Source organism: Fukomys damarensis, unplaced genomic scaffold (genome assembly GCF_012274545.1).
Source record: "Fukomys damarensis isolate Sample0158 unplaced genomic scaffold, DMR_v1.0_HiC HiC_scaffold_7, whole genome shotgun sequence".
NCBI lineage: Eukaryota > Metazoa > Chordata > Mammalia > Rodentia > Bathyergidae > Fukomys > Fukomys damarensis.
In genome coordinates, this window is record NW_022900919.1 from 38,599,737 (window position 1) to 38,621,400 (window position 21,664).

The 21,664-nt window shown below is 37.5% G+C and overlaps 1 protein-coding gene across 1 annotated transcript in view; it reads left to right on the plus strand.

Moving 5' to 3' along the window:
* Hao1 (hydroxyacid oxidase 1) overlaps positions 1-18,279 on the plus strand; it is a 53,711-nt gene extending 35,432 nt beyond the window's left edge. The window contains exons 5-8 of the mRNA XM_010638004.1: positions 7,306-7,397; positions 14,449-14,607; positions 14,714-14,783; positions 17,544-18,279. Coding sequence (XP_010636306.1) covers positions 7,306-7,397; positions 14,449-14,607; positions 14,714-14,783; positions 17,544-17,614 — 392 coding nt within the window. The 3' untranslated portion in view covers positions 17,615-18,279. The remainder of the gene's footprint in view (positions 1-7,305; positions 7,398-14,448; positions 14,608-14,713; positions 14,784-17,543) is intronic.
* The last annotated feature ends 3,385 nt before the right edge of the window (positions 18,280-21,664 follow it).

The following is a 21,664-nucleotide window of genomic DNA, read 5'->3' on the forward strand; positions in this document are numbered from 1 at the left end:
TACAGGTGTGCGCCACCACGCCCAGCTCCTTTCTGGTTTCTTTACCAACTCAAAGTTCTATCCTCCAAGCAAACCATACTGTCATTTTCTCATATATTCTCAGCACTGCTTGGAGAACTTGAAATGATAGAAAATAACAATAATGAACTGCTATGTAAGTAGCATTTATTTTAAATGAAAGACCTTCTATAATCACTTTCATGGATGAAGCTTCATTGTTATAAGCAGAACCCAGGTTGACTTACATCCAGGATCCAGTAGATGGAACTTTCTCTACCTGTTCATCTTTATGTTGCTTATACCATCAAATGAAAATAACAATGGTTCATATTTGTCTGAGTGCTCACCACATGTCAGGCACTTGGTAAGCACTCAGTTCATTTAAGCTACAAAACAATCTTGTGTATTATTGTCTTTATTTTGATGAGTAAGAACAGTGATATCTAGAGATGTTAAGAAACATACCACTTACACAGCAAGCCAGCAGTAACTGGTTTAAATCCAGGTGGCCCAGAAACTTAGGCCTTACAATTAATCATTTCTTCATACCGTATAGGATAGGTTTATTGATAATATCTGATTTCCCAAAACATAGGTTAAAGTTACATGATGGCAAACATCTAAGTATAATTGGAGGACTACACCCAGGCTTATGGATAGGGTACATAAAATATAATTTGATTTACTAGAGAAGTAAGCTCATGTGAACATGAATACTGATACATGAAATAGTACATTTGGATTGTTAAGTTAATTAAATTACTTTAAAGTAAGTAGGAGTAAAATTCCAGTTTCTTGGTCACACTACCACATTTCAATGAGTCAGTGCTGTGCGTGGCAGGTACTTACTGTATGAAACCACATAGATCTAAAACCTTTTTTATTTTTATTTTTTTGGTACTGGGGATCGAACTTGGGTCCTTGCGCTTGTGAGGCAGGCAGTGAAACCACTGAGCTAAATCCCCGGCCTCATACAACCTTTTTTAGTACTGCAGAAAGTTATAACAGACAGCTAAGCATACTTTTAGAGAAACATTTTCTAATATGTTTTAAATAACAATGCATTGGGCTTCAGGTTCAAAAAGATAGACTAAATGTATGTGTACTCTCTTACCAAACTCAAAACAAATATAAAGTTAAAGACATTCACTGACAGCAAAGCAAATGAAGTTCACAAGTAGTTGAGAAATTAAAAAAAAATTAGCATAGAAACAATATGTCAGGGAGCATGGTGATAGAAAATACAAAGAAAACTGCACCTCTAAATAGCATCTCAGGAAACCCTAGAGGAAGTAAGGGCAAATTATGCAATAAAAGGACTTAGAGCCAGGCGAGTAGTTTGTAAGTTGGGAGAGGTGGAGGAGTGGAGGCTGAGAGCTTAGGGTTTTTGTGAAGCTGCTGTAGCAGCCAGAAATCCTGCTCAGCTCCACCCCTTTTGTGTAACTGTGGGCAACTTGGCATTCTCCTCTCAACAAGGAGGCTTCGTGATGTTTTCTAAAGAAACCAATTAATGCCTGAGTGCAATACACGGGTGGGTGGCATTTACAATATGTCACGATGTTGTCCTCACTCTGACACTCGAGAAGCTCATGATCCAACAGCCTCTTAGATGACATTTCTTCCTTTTTCCCACATGGAGCGCCAAGAAAGAATTTCCACTCCAGGCAAAGAGTTGGCAGGAAGGAAACTGATTTACAGAACAGCCCAGAAATCCTATAGCAGCTCTTCAATCTTTCTTCCCTACATATACATGGGAAATTTAGCACCACAAGAATATCAGAAACACCAAAACAACATGACTTCTCATCTATGAGAAACCCAAAGTATGTATATATCATTCATATATATTATATATATTTACACACACACACCTGCACACACACAATATATATATATACATATATATATATATACATACACATATATATGTGTATATATATATGTGTATATATGTATGAGAGAGTAAACAAAAGAGAGATAAATAGGAAGTAGGAAGAACTCCAAATTCTTCTCCAAGTTACATATTCCCTTGTTTCAAAAATATTTTAATATACATGTTATTTTAAAAATTTATATTACTAGTTTATATCAGTTTGTAGAGAAGAAACTTTTCTGTTATAGTTGGCTTCCTTTGTGTAAGAATCTTTTGGGTTTATGTCTTGCACTTTGAGTATAAGTAGCTACTTTGAAGATAGTGATACACAGTGTATTAACCACTGATATTCTCTTAATATTTTGTGATGAAATTTTGTTGTAGTTTTCATAAAATAAAAAAGGAAAAAAGAAACCCAGTATTCTTCCTAAAGGGGGAAAAGAAGAAAGACCAAGATAAATCTATTAAAAAACTGATATAAAAAGCATAAGAATAAAATAAGTAAAAAGAACTTTAAAAAATCCCAATGGCAGAAAATTTGAAAATATATTGTAACCAAATAAGAATTTTCTGTGAAAATAAAATCTAAGCATACAAAAGAACTACTCCAGATTAAATATATGACCTGGTTTTTAAATAGAGGAAAACTAGAGCATAAAAATATCTCAAAGATTAAAAATGAGATTTCTGAAATTTCAAATGGAATTAGTTAAAACACAGCCGATGACATTTCCCAAGATGTAAAAGAAGGACAACAATAAGACAAATGGAAAATCCAACTAATGGACGAGAGACCCAGGTACCACTTTAAGATGTCTGACATCCCACTAAGGGGGCTGTCATCTAGCAAAAGCATAAGATTAAGAAGAAATTATTAAAAATAGAAAATTCTGAATCATAGGGACAGAAATCACTAGACAGAAGAAACAAATCACATCATATTCTTTGTAAAGTGGCAGCAAAATAAAATGTGCATAGGGAAAGGCACATAAAGCTAAGTATAAAAGAATGCAAGTCAGACAGGCAGCTGTCTTCCAGTCCATAGCGATACTAGAAGACAAAGGAGCAATGTCATAATGATTCTGAGATGAATGACTGTTCAGCCTGGAGTGTCCAACCTAAGGAATCTAGTCATCACTCAAACATGCGAAGATACCCAGATACCCAGATACTGCTTTGTGTTTCATGGGTCCTTCTGTAGGTAGTCGAATAGGCATGTACCATGAACAAATGAACACACAAATCAAATGCAGGCAAACATCGGACTGCAAGATATTCAACACAGAAAATTAGGAACAACGCTGCAGGATGAAGGCAGATAATGAGGCCTGGAAGTAAACCTCAACAAAATGTCAAGCAAAGAGTGGACTCCAGGCAGTGGCCTCTGGGGAGAAAGTACAGTGGTCAGAAAAGGTTAGATAGGATAATCTAAATGTTTGTAAAACATAGTGATATGCTAAAGTCTCATAATCAATGTTAAAAAGGAAAGATAGAAAATTAGAATTGAGGAAAAGACTCTTGTACATTGAAGCATATGTGGCTCAATTATAAAACAATAAAATGTAAAATCTGAAGCAATTGGTGGTATGAGAAAGTCACCTTGTCACCTTTTTTTTTTTTTTCATGAATGTATTTTGGTCATTTACATGTCTCCATTGCCCTCCCTTATCTTGTAACCTTGACGCTAAGGCTTTCCCCCCAAGAGTGGCTCAGAAATCATCAATGAGATCTCAGGATTCATGAGTGTTTAGATTAAAGCAGATAGTGAAAAACAATCTCATCGAAACACATTGTACATTTGACATAAAATAAATATGCAACCTTACATGTAGTAAATAACAAAGTGCATAACAAAACACAGGCTTACAAGTGAATAAATAACACAAATTACAGGTGCTCTTTAAGTTAAGTGGGATTATATCCTAATAAATATTATAGCTTAGCATATTCCCTATTAGACCTGTTCAGGAAACTTCCATTAACCTACATTTAAGCAAAATCATCTAACACAAAGCTTATTTTTTAAAAAAGTGCTTAATACCTTGTGTAATTTATGGAATACTTGTTTCCAAAATGTGCTACTGACAGAGTACCTTGTGGGGTGTGGGTTGTTTGTCCATGCTGTGGCCTGCTACCATTGGCCAACGTATGACAGAGTGCTGTACTACACTTTGCTAGCTGAGGAAAGACCACAATTCAAAACTTCTATGGCCTCTACTAAGTGATGTCATACCGTTGCAAAATTTAAAAATTTATAAGCCAAGCCACTGGGAATTAGAGACCATCTAGAGTTGGTAAACACTAGCAGTTCATAAATCAGATGACTTTTCATCTAATTCCATTGCATTTTGGAGTTTGTCATAGTGTTCCTTTAAGATGGAGTTAATAGTAATAATAATAACAATCATAATAATGTATCTTAGGCAGCTCAGTCTGTCATAATAAAATACTATGGGCTAGATGGACTGAAAAATAAATTCATTTTCTTATGGTTTTGGAGGGTAGTAGTGGAGTTCAGGGTGATGGTATGGATAGTTTCCATGCCTCTTCCCTTGGTTTCCTGATGACTACCTTCTCTCTGTGTGCTCACATGATCTCTTTGGATTTTCTGCATGGGGGAGAGATCATTCATTGTGCTGTCTCTTTCTATAAGGGCACAAATCTCATGGGACCCTATCCTCATGAATTCATCCAATCCTACTTCCAATCCCCAAAGACCCCCATCTCCAGCACCATTACCTTCAGTTTCAGGGCTTCAGCCTATGAATTTTTGAGAACATGTTTGGTCTATAACATAGGTTTAACATTTACATGTACCCCTAATTTTATTTTATTTTTTTTTCTCATTGAGTTTATTGGTACATTTTAGGTATACAGTACAGTTACATTCATCATTGGGATCTTGTACCTTTACATGACAGGTCTTGGTTCTCATTTTTTCCCTTTGTCCCTGCCCTCCCTTCACCCTCTCCTCCCCTCCCCATTTACAAATATTTTAGCCCTTTTCTTCCTATTTTACATTGTCAATTATACCATTAGGATCTTATGTACTATTATAGTTTTTCACCAGAGAAACTATTCGGAATTTACACATGTGTGATTTATTTATTTGACTTAGGAGTATATCCTCAGTATGTATCCATTTTTCTATGAATGACTCTAATTTCTCATTCTTTTTTTTTGGTACCGGGGATTGAACTCCGGTCCTTGCGCTTGCAAGGCAGGCCACCGAACCACTGAGCTAAATCCCTGGCCCCTAATTTCTCATTCTTTATGGCTGAGTCGTATTCTATTTTATAGAGAAACCACATCTTCTTTATCCATTCTCCAACTGATGGGCAAATGGGCTGTTTCCAAGTTTTAGCTATTATAAACTGTCCCACTAAAAACATAGGTGTGCATATATCTCTGTGATATGATTCTTTTAATTGTTTTGGAAAGACACCCAGCAGAGGGATGGCTGGGTTAAATGGAACCTCTAATCCCAGCTCTTTGAGGTATCTCCATATTGATTTCCATAGTGGTTGCACCAGTCTGCACTCCCACCCACAATGGAGAAGGATTCCTTTCTCCCCACAACCCCTCCAATATTTGTTATTGGTTGATATCTTGATAGCAGCCATTCTTTGTGGGGTGAGGTGGAATCTCAGTGTTGTTTTCATCTGCATCTCTCAAATGACCAGAGATGTGGAACATTTTTTCATATATTTACTTGATGCTTTTATTTCTTTGTCTGAGAAATGTCTGTTCATTTCAGATGCCCATTTTTTAATCGGGTCTTTATATTTGGGGTGGCTGATTGTTTTGATTTCTTTATATATTCTAGATAAGAGTCCTTTGTCTGAGGAGCAGCTGATAAAAATTTTTTCCCACCTTGTAGGTTGTCTCTTAGTTCTGTTGATGGTTTCTTTTGCAGTGCAGAAGCTTTTTAGTTAAGACAAGATCCCAGTTGTTGATTCTTTCTGCTAGTTCCCGTTCTACTGAGGATTTGTTCATAAAGTCTTTTCCTATGCCAATGTCTTCAAGAGATCTGCCTAACTTATCTTCCAGCAAGTTTAGTGTTTCCTTTTTAATATTTAGATCCTTAATCCACTTGGATTTTACTTTAGTGCATGGTGAAACATGAAGTTCTAGTTTTAATCTTTGGTAGGTTAAAATCCAGTTTTTCCAACACCATTTATTAGAGACTGTCTTGCCTCCAGTGAGGGTGGTCAGCTCCTTTGTCAAAGATGAGGTAGGTGAGTACATCTGGAGTTGTTCTTGTATCTTCCAGTCTGTTCTACTGATCCTCAGGTCTGTTTCTTTGCCAGTACCATGCTGTTTTTATCACAGTAGTACGCCTAATTTTAGAAAAAATATTATTATGCTATTTAAAATAAAAGTAAGAATAGTTCATTTCTGGTATTTTATGAAATACTGTTGGTATAAAGGTGTTTTAGCCTCAAACTTTAGGACAATCAGAATTACAGAATTGTTCTGTGCATCTTTTAAAATTATTCTTAATTACATCTGCCTTTGATTGCAGTTGCTGAATTTATGGATATGTACCATCTTCTGTAGCTACATGATTAAGTCTCCAAAGATTGATTTCACTACAATTTTGAATCGACTGGCTTCACTTACTGCTGCATTTTAAGTTTCAAATTTGCGAAGCAGCACTGCTATCTGGATTATACCAGCAAATATTTTGTTATTGGGAGCATACTAAGAACAGAAGAACACTTAGAAAGTTGATTTAAGAGAACATTAATGTATTATAAAAATAAATTTTTAGAATCAACATATTTTGAAGCACAATTAGAAATATAGTTTAAATTTTAGTATCACATTTTATTTTATATTTTTTTGGTACCGGGGATCAAACTCAGGTCCTTGCGCTTGCGAGGGAGGTGGTGGAACCACTGAGCTAGATCCCCGGTCCTAGTATCACAATTTAAATAAACTTCAATGAGCAAAACACATTTAATGACAGAATATAGCTAGAAATACTGAAGTTATAACAGTGTGTACTAAGGAATGTTTTTGAACTGGACTTGTTAATTTCCTGTTACACTAACAGTGATTGCCAATTTATATATTCTTTCATGCCATTTAAATTGTGGAGGAACAATTGTGCTAAATTGCTAGGATCTCATTAATTTAAAAATACATAGCAGGAGTAAATTCTTACACAGAAAAATAAATTTTACCTGTATGACAATTTCATATCTCTGATAATGTCACTTAATAATTAAGTTGTTGTAGGTGTTAACATTTTTTGACCACTGCTAATATTCTAGATCTAACACTGGGGCATATTTTTATGCTAAGAGTAGTGAACAAGGTATGTGTGTGAGAGGTTAGCTTCCCTTTGACTGGAATTCTGGGGCCTCTGAATCCAAGCCTTTTGTTAAATTGTAACTTCCACAGGGTGGTTGCTTCTGTCTTTCCAGGTGATGACGCCAGGGAGGCAGTTAAACGTGGCATGGATGGGATCTTAGTGTCCAATCATGGGGCTCGACAACTCGATGGGGTGCCAGCCACAGTGAGTCTCTACATGTGCTGGGATTACCTTTAGAGTCTCCATTTCTATCTCAGTTTTGACTATCTCTATGTCTGCCTCTGTTCTGTGTATGTTTTGTGTGATTGCTCAAGGTAAAACTATGTGTGAATAAGTGCAACCTCAAATTTTAAATGGCTTAGAACTACCTTCAATTGTTAGTATAGTTAGTTTTAATTAACCCAATGCACTAATCTGTAAATTTATAAAAAAAGTCCCTGTTAAATAGAAAGGAATTTGCAGGTAGGGCTTATTCTTGAAATCATAGGTACATCAACAGATATAATTTAAGCTTGTGTATGAAAGATTAAATTATGAGACTTCAAAGAATATGAACTAGTAAATAATTGTAGGAGTTAGAAAAGGCTTTGGCATAGTTTGAGATCCTGGGTGCCATTACGAATAGAAGCCAGAAGGAAGGATAGATTAGAATTTCCTGGTGGGGTAGGAAGCTGAAAATCTACACGGACAAAGTGGGGAGTCCAGAGGTGTTATAAAGAATGCAGAGGGAAAGTCTGCTGCAAATGGGCTGCTCGGGTTGAGTTGTGAGGGGCCTTTGCTACACATTGGAATTACCAGGGGAACCTTAAAGAATCGCAATGCCCAGGCAGGCTACCCCTCAGATCAATGCATCAGCATCCTGGGGTGAGGGGAGGCACTTAGGTACCAGTGTGTTTTAAATTTACCAGGAAATTCCAATGTGCATCTCTTGTTTTCAGACACTATATGCAATGTGCTGATCAAATCACAGTCCAGAATGTAAATAAAGAATTAAATTACCTTCAAGGTATGGTACTGAGTTAGAACTGTGCAGAGAACGATTTAGTCCCAAGGGAGCCCAAGGCCAAGGAAACTAACAGAAGCTCTGGGAAAAATTTTGCTATCAAGAATTAGGGAATGAAAATGGATCAAAACTCATGAAGAGAGATTTATGCCCGGGGGAGGGGTATTAATGAATCCATGATCCAGAATGGGTACCCAAAGGTAAAGATGAGGTGTTAAAGTGATTTGTGGGGCCAGGGATTTAGCTCAGTGGTGCCGCTGCCTTCCTTGCAAGTGCAAGGACCTGAGTTGGATCCCTTGGGGGGGAAAAAAAAGATTCCTTTACATGCTCTCTGCTTGCAAGGTTTTGGCCCTCTTTTAGATGAGGAAATTGAATTCCAAGTACCTTTCAGCTCTGTTCTATCTTTGCATAGACTCCTTATCTTTAGAGTTGTAAACCTAAATGTGCAAATGGTTGAAAGAGGAAGATGTGTTAGGGCCATATTGCCATATTGCTGTGTTTGCGGGGTCTGGTAAGGTTGGTGGAGTTCTGAGAAATATTATGAATACAATGAGTTGTTGGATGTGCAGCAGAAGAGCCTTGGTTAACAGCAGTCTTGTAAGCTGGTTTTTGGCATAAGAGGCAAAGAAGAAATATTGTAGGTGGCCTTGATTGTTACTATTAACAAGAACAAATAGAAAGGGTAGGCCTGCACTGCTGAGGGGTTGGGGGTTGACATCTCTCTGAATCTTAGTTTTCTTATCTTTCAGAATTAAACATCTATTAGATAATTTCTTTGGTACCTTTGATATGAGGAAGTCCAGCCAGAATCAGAACTCTAAACCCAAGCAAACCACAGCCCAAATTGTCCACTTATGAATTATCTAGGCAAAGTAAATGAGTATCATTTAATACAACTTAAAAAAATTACTAAATAATGCAGATGGACTTTCCAGACTATGACCTTTCTCTGGACAGGATCATCATGGAAATGTCCCTGTTTCACCAGAATCATTCAGTCGTGGTTATTTATTTAGATGTCTGTAATTGGCATGACCCGTTGAATGTATTCCAACTAGAAATAGCATAGATCGAACAACTCAGCCAACGAGAAGTGGGTTATTGTTTCATCATCATAATAAGTTGATTTGACTACATCCATAGAGCAGTTCTGTGAATCCCATGGCAATGTCACAGGCAGATATTGCTGCATAAATAGCATTCACAATTTCTTCCAAAGCACTAATGGCTGCAGTCAACCCAATCAAAGATAAAAAAATCATAAAACAGGGATTTGTCAACTCTTTCCAACTGAGCCTCACTGCTGGAGACACATTGTTTTAGGAGAGATGAAATGTTGCCTGCAGGTGAGTAGAAGTGCAACCTGAAGCCCAGCTCTGAGTAGGGTGGAGAAGCTGGTCACACTCCAAACTTTTTCTCAGATTTATGTCTCACTGTGCATGAAGACATAGACTTAGTGTGTGGGCCAAATTAAATTTGTTTTCTAAAAATAAAATATAAATCTGCTGAAATCAAACCTAACTAGATTTTAAGGGGAAAATAATCTTAATAGTGTGGTTTATTTCCCTCTGGCTGAGGGATATGGAAACTTATCTAAAAGGGTTTTTTTGAGTTGTGGTCTCTGAGGCTGTTTTTAAAATGATAGCCCTCCCTGTTGCCTGCTCTGTGCATGAGAGGATACACTTGCTTGAGTTTTGCCTGATGCTTTAGCAAATTTAAGGGCCATGATGAAATGTGAAAAAGAACTCAGTTCATGGGGAACGGTGTTTTTCTTCAGCATTGGAGTTTTAAGGTGATTGAGCAAAGACTCGAAGGAAGCTGCAGTGTAACACTTTTCAGTGGTTGCACGGAAGGATTCACTGTCCTGAAGGCTTGATGATATCATGAGTAGGAGCCACAAGCACAGGGCGATGATGTTATGGCAGAGGCACCGATGTGGGAGTCTTGGGTTTGCACCCTCGTCTTGCCACTCCTGAGAAGTGACGGATGGGGGAACACGTCACTCAGACTCTTATGTCTGAGCCTCTCTAGTGTTGTGCTGGCTTCACAAAGAAAGTGGCTGGACCACATGGTTTCGACATTTTAATAAATCACTGGATTCTGTCTAAGGGACAAACTCTAGGAGCCCCAGACCAGGAATTTGTCTTCCGTTCATCTAAATCCACTGCATCTCTGACTGGTTGCCAGCCCTCTGTTACACCCAAAAGAGTTAAAACAGTGAGTTTTTCATGAAGTCCTTCGTGATGACATGACACAGAATGGCCTGGAAGCCATGGGTGAATAATATGATACAATCAAACTGATTTCTAAAGTCTATAGCACAAGAGCCTCTCAAACTGGGATTTAAGATAAATTCTCTGCATCTGTCTTTTTCAGCTTTGCCTTTCATTTTGATCCTAACTGAACCCAAACTACCTCAGACTTACAAATATCGTGTTCTTTTCCACTAAAAATTCTTAATTGCAACATATTTCTATTGCATAAGTATCAGGGTTGTTAAGTCGGTTTTCTATGAGATCAAATAATTTTTTTTTTTGTAAAGGGGTTCATGGGGCTGGAAGTATGTATAGCCTAACGGTAGGCTCTAGGTTTGATGTCCACATTACAAGTCGGGGGAGAAGAAAAGTGAAATAAAGAGAAATAAAATTAAAAAGGCCCGCATAATTCTACCTTTGATAACACTTGATGTATCAGTTGATTATGCAGTTGTGCTGCATAACAAATCATCTAGCTAAAAAATAATTGTGATTTATTCATTTCACAATTGGGAGTTGACAATTTGGGCTGAGATTGGCTGGAGTTTAGGGCTCTGGTTCTTTCTTATTAAGCTCTGTTGTATGCCTGTGGTCTGTTGCTAGGTCTCTTAAGGACAGCTTGCTGTAGGACTCAGGAGTGTGACTCTGCACTGTCTTACATCTTCTAAGACATCAGGTGGGCTTGCTGTCCTGAGAAGGGACGTTTTCTAGAGTCACACTAGGCTTGTTGAGATCAATGCTGAGAACTGACTATTAGCTTTTCTAACGTTCTATTGATGGAAGTCAGTTATAAGGCCAGTTCAGATCTACTCTTCTCTCCTGTTGGTTGCACCACGAACCTGCAAAGAATTGTAAGAAATGAAGTAATTGCTGCCATTTTTCCATTTAGGAACAATAAGCTAACCTCTGTGGATTTCTCAGTGGTTTTCTAAGTGTGTCTAGTAGAAACTCCAGGGCTGCCTGGCCAAGTGTTGGCTCAGTGGAGGGTCCAGGAGGATTTATGGGTAGTGGCTTGGACTTTGTCTCTTTTGCTTTTAACTCAAGCAGCTCTGTTTTTATCTGATTTTGTATATGTTCCACTGCTTTATTGTGAGTGAAGTTTCCATATCAGAAATCAAAAGACTAAAGATGAATGTCCCAGGGATTTTGTAGCACTTGAAAGAAGGAAACAGGAACAGGGCCATAACGTAGTGTATTTGTTTACTACATGTATTTTTTCATTTTTCCCTGGTCTGAATTACTTTGTGCAATGCGCTTCTCCTAAAATGGTAGCTACTGAAAGAAAAAACGGGAAGATGAAAATGTTCAGCAATGGATAGATTATTCCTGTCCTAAGACATAGGAAACAAATGTAGGCTCTGTTTTGCAACCCAGGATTCACATTTTATGTATCCTTATTAGTTTACTTTTAGGCTAGGTTAGCTATTGGAAATAATCTAAAAAGACTTGATTTGTGTGACTTTGAGGATGTGTATTGAATCCAGCCTAGCTAATATTTTTCTTTGGTTCTGGTTTCAAATGGGGAAATATGCTTAATTATGGCTTGCATCATCGCATGGAAATTGTAGCATTTATATGTTGATGTAAGTTGCCTGAATGTAAAAGGAGGACTATGTATAGGTAAGGGGACATATGTAAATGGATCCAAAGCATGTTTGGCAAGGCAGAAAAGCCAAAAGGAAAAGGGGAAAGTCATATTACCTGCCAAACATTAAGGGGACACATGCCAAGTGTTGCCTCCACTTCCTCCAAATCTGTAGCTGTGTTTGCTTTTCAGCCTTTTACATAAAACACTATTTAAGTTTAGCCTCTAAAATTTTAAGGGAGAAGTAGAAAAGCATTTGAGTGATTTCAGCACAATTATTTCTGGAAAAAGCATACTCGAGTACATGGCAGCTTCTACAGCATATATTTTAAATGGAATTTGGACTTTGAGATTTAAACATCTTGGCACGAATATGGATGATTTTTATAGATTTTTAACCTATAGTATTTTAAAATTCTGGAGTGCAAAGATCTACATCAAATTAGCTAACAGTGTCTGTTAGATACTGCCACATAATATAATATGAAACAGAAGGCTCCAAACTTAGTGATTAAAATTGACAGTTACTTATTGCCTCAAAAACTTGAATTAACAGTGGCCTGCTGATCCTTGCCTGATACAAGCTTCAGGTCCAGCTTGACTTGGCTGGGATAACTGCTTCCTGAATAGTCATTCAGGGGCCCAAGCTGAGAAAGGAACATTCTCTGGGGGTGCTTTTCTCATGGTAAATAGCAAACATGCAAGAGTAAGTAGAAATAGATGTGTTACTTAAGGGCTATGCTCAGAAATTATCCTTTGCCACCTGTGCTCACATGTTACTGGCTGTATTAGACAGCTTTCCCATTGCTGGACACCATTCCTGACACTCCCAATTTATTTTTAATTTAGTTTTATTTTTTTCTCATTGACTTTGTTGGTACGTTTTAGGTGTATGGTACAGTTACATTCATTATTGGGATCTTGTACCTTTACATGACAGGCCTTGGTTCTTGTTTTTTCCCCATACCACTGCCCTCTCTCCCTCCCTTCCCTATTTACAAATACTTTATTTCCATTTTCTCATGTTTTTTTTCCCTTATTTCCTTTCCCACTTGCCCTACACCTTTAGCCCTTTTCTTCCTATTTCACACTGTCAATTATCTCATTAGGATCTTATGTAGTATTATAGTTTATTCACACCAGAGAAACTATAAATATGCATCCATTTTCCTATGAATGACTCTAATTTTCATTCTTTATGGCTGAGTAGTATTCCATTTTATAGAAAAACCACATCTTCTTTATCCAGTCTCCAATAGATGGGCAAATGGGCTGTTTCCAAGTTTTAGCTACTACAAACTGCTGACACCCCCAATTTAAAAGAGAAGAAGTTTATTTGATTCATAGTTTCAAAGAATTCAGTCCATGCTTGGCTGGCTCTAAGGCAAAAATATCACTGCAGAAGGGCATGTGGAATCCTTAGTTCATAGTGACCTAGAAGAAGTGCGGGAGAACAGTGCCAGAGAGGAAGGGGTGAAATACCAAATAAATACCCATAGTCACGCCTTCTTGACCCACTCACACACATCTAGAGTGTGCTTTACTAACATCCTAGGTGACTCCCAAGCTAATCAATTTGACCATCCACTTTAACTGTCACATTGTGCTAAGTAAGTTGCACGGTCAAGGCCAAAATCAAGAGTGGGCAAATGCATTCTGTTTTATTTAATGGGAGAAACTGTGAGGTTGCCTTGGAAAAAGAGATGTAAAGGACCAGGAAGAATAATGCAATCCATCCCACAAAGCCCTATGAGAATCTTGTGTTCTTTACTGCTAACCTAAGCACATCGCCAATTGCCAATCAAGACAAGGAACTTCTAGGCGCATATGGCCAAATTCATTTAAAAGAAAAAAAAAAAACCAAAATAAAAAAGAAGAAAACACCAACAAATCCCATTTTTACCGACACTTTTCTAATGTATGTCTGGATGCAAGCATGTTAGACAAGGAAATTAGAGACTAAAAAACTACCTATTTGTAGCATGTTTGGATTTTTTGTGCACTACTGCTTATAATACCATCTGACTATGAATTTTAATGATTAATTTGGAATAATAAATCATTATTAATTAAGGATAATGTATACCAACAAGATACTTCATTTATTTTTATAAAGGAAATCTACTCAAGTGTTTTAAAATTATGCTTATAAAAATATCAGGAATAGAAAAACAAATCAGTGTTGGATTTTGGAAGAAAAATGAGCTGCTCAGTTCTAAACTTGCTTGGTTTTTTAGTATCTAGCATTTGTACTTCTTGTCTTTCAGAGGGAAATCATTTACTGTTAGCCCCAAACCCACTTAGCTTCTTTCTTTCTAAGCCTTAATTGGGTGGGTTGGTGGTTGTTGAAGGCGGAGTTGAATGATGGATCATTATTATGAGTATCACATTTTTGATCTCTTCTCTCCACAGATTGATGCTTTGCCAGAGATTGTGGAGGCTGTAGAAGGGAAGGTGGAGGTCTTCCTGGATGGGGGTGTGAGGAAAGGCACGGATGTTCTGAAAGCCCTGGCCCTGGGTGCCAGAGCTGTTTTTGTGGGGAGACCCATCATCTGGGGCTTGGCTTTCCAGGTAATTGGACAAAGAAACATAAAACAGGATGCTTCAACAGCAAAATAAATGCATGAAAATGATCTCACTGATTTATACAATACCTTTGTATCTTTTCCTTTCTTAGGGTGAGAAAGGTGTCCAAGATGTCCTGGAAATATTAAAGGAAGAATTCCGTTTGGCCATGGCACTGAGTGGTGAGCTGTCGTTCTCATTTAAGTCTTCCTTTTTGTCTATGTCTTTGGTTGACAGAAGTGGATTTAAGAAGATGGAATCATTTCAGGCACACTAAATTCGAAGTTGAGTTCACATCCACAGGTATTGCAAAGAGCACTTTCTGAACTAATAGGCTCTACAGTGTGCATAGTCTTTTGTAGTTACCTTGTGTCTATCTTGGATATCATTAGGGATATCTTGGTGCTGCGTCATGTTTTTTCTCATCTCAGAACATGTGAACACACACATCTAAATGGCCAGGGCACCCTCTACTTGTCTATCTGTGGCAGCTCAGACTCTTCCTGTCCATAACTCAGCTCCAAATTCCCCCATTAAAGCTGCTCTATCTGATGTCTCTCTAACCTCAGCTCATGTTAATAGCCTATGTGTTACTCAGCTTTGTGTTGCTGTGACAAAAACCTGAGATCATTTTAATTTATAATGAGGGAAGATTTACTTTGGCTCATGATTTTAGAGGCTTCAGTCCATGGTCATTTGGCCCTGCCATTTTAGGCCTGTGGTGACACAGGACATCATTAGAAGTACATGGCAGAGGACAACTGTGCACCTCATGGTGGATCGGAAGCAAGGAGAAAGAGAAAGAGATGGGGCTCCAATAATCCCTTAAAGGGCACACTGTTGGTGCCCCAAATGCTTCCAATTTAGCTTCATCTCCTAGAATTTTCACTCCCTTCCAATAGTACCACAGACTGGTGACCAAATCTTTAATATGTGGATATTTTGAGGATGTTAGAAATCTGTGAAGTATTACCAAAACATATTATGAATGTTTCAGTTAAAACACGTATTACAGTAAAAGTCACATTGTCAGGAATACCCCTCACACTGCTCCCCAACTCCTCTGAACACACTTCTCCCATCATTTGGGTCACTTTCTGAAGCAGTTCTGGAAGTGCTCTTTCATGGGTATCTTCTGGTGGCCTTGATGCCCTGAATTGATTCAAAACATTTACAACCATTTCTTTCAAATAAAAACGTTTCAGTGTGTCCTTGTTCACCTTATTAACTAGAACTGGTGCTGTGCAACATCTGGCTTTTCCCCAATGTCAAAATGACCACAAAAAGTAAACTCTTTTAATCTGTTCAGGAATTGAGGTAGCCTCAACACTACAGCTAAAGACCCTCACAAAGGAAGATTTCTGGGGCTGCTTAAGGAAGTGTCAGGAGCAAAAGGGTCAGTTCAAACTGGGGGAATATTTTGAAATGGGTCAAAGGAATGTGTCTTTTACTATACTAATTTTTATTTCAATGTTCACCATTTTTTTGATCACACTTGGTAAATAATAGCACTTTAAAATTACCATCCTGTATTCCAATCCAACCCAGTGCTAATTCTCCATGATGTAAATCCAAATTGTTCAAATTTATTATTTCAAATAAATAATACTTTCAAATTTTCAGGTCAAAAATCTGAAGTCAATGACTTTTCTTTTTTTATTCTCATTCCATCACATTCAGTGGGGAACTATGTTAAGAATATAATCAGAATCTGATCTCACTTTCCTTCTCCACTGCTGCCACACTTGCAGATCTGTTTCTGTCTTTCTTATCTCTCTTCTCACAGTCTGTTTTGATGATAGCAGCCAGCATGAGCATTTTAAACTTCACTCTATTCTTCTGATCATAATCCTTCAATGGCTCTTCGTTTACCCAGAATAAATATCGAAGTCTTCGTGGTGGTTTGACTCTCACTAGCTTTCTGTCCAGAGCGCTCACTATTTTCACCTTTACTTCTCCCAACTGAGCCACATTTACCTCCTTAATGTTCCTTGCCTACATTAAGACACATTCCAGCCTTGTAGGTTTTCTCCTCTTCCTGGGTGTTTTCCCCTCGCTGTCTATGTGAATAACTTCCTCACATCCTCAAGCTTTCATGTAAACTGGACTTTTTCAAATGTGTTCATCTTGGCTGTTTAAAATAGCAATCCATCTTCCACCCATCCATTCAACTTCAGGTTTTCTTTTTCTACTTTTATTTCCTTCTTATTCTTAGACCCTCCACAATAATCTATACTAAAACTGGTTTTCTTAGATGGTATGCATTATGTACTATTTGCTTCTTTTCTAAAATATAAGAAGCAAGAAGCAGGGGCCTTTGTTGATGTTCATCACTACAGTATTTCCAATGCCTAGAGCAGTGCCTGGCACATCAACAATAAATATTTGTTGGAAGAATGAATAAATAAATAAGTGCCATTATTACTTAGTGACTGTTTTGAGTTTGACTCAGAATGGAATTCTAGCTGCAAAAATGGCTTTGAGTAAATTGTCAGCTGCCCCATTTTTGAAGGTAAAGAGGGATCCCTTTTTTGATGATTCAGATCATCTGAATAGATAGGACTCTAGAGATAAACAGTGTCTACTCACCACTGAGCTGAGCCTGTCAGACAGCCTTCATGAGAAGAATGCCATTCTGTGAATCCTCACTATGCATTTTAATTTGCTACAGACATATCCTAAAAGAGAGCTTTCAGCCACTGGCTCTCTATTAAATGTGGCAGAAAGAATACACTCTTTGTGTTAATAAAAATATGTGCCAGTCATTTTGTGTTAAGGGCTGTTTAGGTAATAAAAATGGTCTCATGCCACATAAGATTTGGCAAGCCTACCTTGAATCATAAACCTTACATTTGTCAAGTTTTACATTCCTTGGGAAAACGATTACCTGCTTGATTATTATTGCATTCATTTCATATTAAATGTATGCATTATTTTTTCAGGGTGCCAGAATGTGAAAGTCATCGACAAGACATTGGTGAGGAAAAATCCTTTGGCTGTTTCCAAGATCTGACAGTGCACAATATTTCCCCATCTGTATTCTTTTTTTTCAGCATGTATTACTTGACAAAGAGACACTGTGCAGAGGGTGACCACAGTCTGTAATTCCCCACTTTGATACAAAGGGTGTCGTTCTTCTCCAACAAAATAACAATCCCTTTTAGTTCATTGCTTTTGACTTTTCAATGGGTGTCCTAGGAATATTTTAGAAAGAAATGGACTTGCATCCTGGAAATATATTAACTGTTAAAAAGAAAACATTGAAAATGTATTTAGACAGCGTCACCCGCTGACAGGCAAACGTGCTGGAAAACAAAAGAAATCTTTTGGTAGAATTGCAGGTAGGGTACTGAGATAAAAAGAAAGTGATCTCCCTGTTTACTAATTTTCATTGTGTTTGGATATTCTTAAAATGGTGGTTCTTAAATTGTAAGCTCAGGTTCAAAAGGTTGAAAATGCCTGGAACAATTTGGATTTACATCATGGAGAATTAGCACTGGGTTGGATTGGAAGACAGGATGGTAATTTGTGTTTTCCAGATATTTAAAACTTTTTGACACCCTGAACTATGCTGTTTCTTTAAATGTTGATTTCCAGTGGCATATTAAGTGACTGAATATATGTAATGTATTATGGTGTGCATTACCTCAATAAGGAAGAAATAAAGCATTTTTTTAGAAAGAATATACTGTATCTGGTCCATTTGTAACAATATCAAATTCACTTTAATGTGTAAAGTATAATTGCTATCTTGTTTCCGCTATGCATGCCTCATTAATTTCCCTTCCTCATAGATCCTGTTCTTTTCCAATTTATTGTCACATTCAAGGCCAACTACATAATTTGGGAGGGGCGTGGAAAATGGCGAGGCAATGAAAATATCTGCCCCTTTTACAGAAAGAAGCAACAGCATCCTTTTCTGTTTTTCTTAAGCAGTAGTAGTGTCTTTTTTCTATTTAATGCAATAGTTCCTTGGACAAGGGGAAGTGGAAACCTTTCAAGAGACCAGGTATGGGCCTCCTAGGGGCCTGGGGGAACTGTCCTGCGTATTGCCTTGAGCCTTTTTGCCAGTAGGACACTGGGGACACTGGGAAAGGGTGCAAGGTGAGAGGATAGTGTGTGATGCAAAGCTTCAAACTCCCAGCACAAGTTCTGTTATCTCACTGAACTTTGTGGCTAAAACACACATTCAGAAATAATATTATCTTTTTTTTTGTATTGGGGAACAAACTCAGGACCTTGTGCTTGGTAGTCAGGCAGGGGTACCAATGAGCTAAATCCCTGGCCCCAGAGATAACATTATTATGAACATTAAGTCACCAAGAACCACACCAGAAAAACTATACATGTGTGACTCATTTATTTCACTTAAGAGTATATCCTCAATATGTATCCATTTTCCTATGAATGAGTCTAATTTCTCATTCTTTATGGCTGAGTAGTATTCTATTTTATAGAAAAACCACATCTTCTTTATCCAGTCTCCAACTGATGGGCAAATGGGCTGTTTTCAAGTTTTAGCTATTATAAACTGTCCCACTATAAACATAGGTGTGCATGTATCATTACCATATGATTCTTTTAATTCTTTTGGAAAGATACCCAGCAGAGGGATGGCTGGGTCAAATGAAACCTCTAATCCCAGCTCTTTCAGGTATCTCCATGTTGATTTCCATAGTGATTGCACCAGCCTGCACTCCCACCAACAGTGGAGAAGTGTTCCTTTCTCCCCACAACCCCTCCAACATTTGTTATTGTTTGTTTTCTTGATAACAGCCACTCTTTGTGAGGTGAGGTGGAATCTCAGTGTTGTTTTCATCTGCATCTCTCGAATGACCAGAGATGTGGAACATTTTTTCATATATTTACTTGCTGCTTTTACTTCATCTGAGAAATGTCTGAACAAAGACATCTTTTGAATATGGAGCCCAAGTGCCTTGTATCAGAAGCATGATTATGAGCTAGGGGTCACACAACTGTAAGGTTTATCCGCAAATCAACCATTTCACAAATGAAATGTAAACTTGATAGCCAAAATAATGCTTGGTTTCTAACCATCTCCCTTGTTGTTCAACCACTGTGATGTATTGAATAAGACTGAAGTGTTCCTTATTACTTTAAAGAATGTCTATTATTATTTTATTATTATGCTTCATTATTCTTAGGTCTTGTCAGCTCACCTTGGCCACCAACTCTAGGAAATTCCTAAATAACAACATGGACACAGGCATAAATCTTCATTCTGAAACTGTGTTCATTTGACTAAAAATAATCACTTGATCTGATAAAAAGTTATCTTCACCTATTCCTTCATCTCCAAGTATAAATATGGGGCATTACTGTCATATCACATAACTGCTTTATGTTTTTCCAGTTAATATTAAAGGTTAGATCTGTAATAAGGAACACTTCAATTTCCCTCAATTTCAGCATAGTATGTTCATTTTGACTACATCCAAGTACATGGCTGATTGGTGCCTTCCTAAAATATTCATGATTACCAGGAAATGGAGATTGACCAAAAGTGTTTCATGCAAGTTACAGTGAGAATGGGGAGAACTAGCCTTAATTTTGGAATTTCTTGTAATTTTTATGGGCTCTTGAGGCGTGCATTCATGAATATAAATTTTCTTTTGTATCTTCAGAGCTAAGATATATCTGAATGCTTTATGTCCAATAATTTTTCACTATCAAAACAGTGTCTTGTTTTTACTTTTTTAAAAAGAAGGACTTGAATCCAGTTGCAACAATACTAAAACCAAAGGCAACTGATTGTTAAAACAGGAATGGAGTGTGATGCTTGCACATTCCTTTCCAGGAGTTTTGTAACTTAAATTTGAAAAAAGTTCTTTAATTAGGCCACCTAACTCAGTTTTCTGTTCCTGAGTTTACTATTTTTTCTCTGGTTCAAATTAAATTTATTTTAAACTGACATATAAAAACATAAACAATACATATTAATTGGGTGCCAGGTGATGTTTCAATACATGTATATGTCAAGTAATGTTTAAATCATATTAAACACATCTATCTCCTTACTGGCTCTCAAAATATGTTGAGGGCTATGGCAACAGGGAATGGACAATTTATTTATGCTACTTATTTTCCCTTGCATGTTACTGTACATGGTGTGCTGGAACAGGTTTTATCAAACATTAGATGCATCAGAACCATCTAGAGGGCTATCAAAATGGATCGCTGGGCTCCATCCCTATAGATTCTGATTTAGCCAGCCAAATGAGCCAGCTGTTGTATGTGGACTATGGGTAGAGGCCATGTCTCACCGAAAAACACAGCTGCTCTTTGGCCATTGATTCTTTTGAACTTTATTTCTTGTTGAGACATAGCATGCATATAGCGTGCTGTGTAAAGTGCACAAGGCTAAAAGCATAGCTGAATAAATTGTACATCTATGTCCACATGATCCTTCCCATTTTAAGATATAAAACATTTCTGTCATTCTCAAAGTACTTCCTCCTTCTGAAATAAACTATGCTCACCTTCATTGCCACTAACAGGTTTGGACTGGTCTTGGATGTCACATAAGGGAAGCCACGTTGGAAATGCGGTAGTGTTTATTTTACTCTGCTAAATGTTTGTGAGGTATTTCCAGTATGTTGAGTTTATCAGTAGCTGCGTCTGTTCATTGGTCTCTCGCAATTCATTATAGGAATATGCCATACTTATCTATCTCTACTCCTATTGCAGATGTTTGGAAAGTTTTCAGTTTTTCTATGGAGAGCAGCTTCTAACTGATTTTTGTGGAAATACAAATTCAGTGTTATTTTGTGATTTTTCCAAAAAAGCTAACCAAATTGATTTTTTGCAGTGACTTTAAACATTAGCAAATATTTAACATTTTGAGCATTGAGTAGGTCATGCCTGACATGGGTGTACCCCACATCGGGCTCAAGAGCCACCAAGTTCTCACCGTCTAAAACATCTCGTTCTAATAGATGTTTAAATTACTCTGTGCCGTTACACGGCATCGTGCCTGAGATCTGTGGCAGTGGTGGGTGACTGCCAAAAGAACTTGCCAGAATCTCCTTTGTTTAAGCTTGCT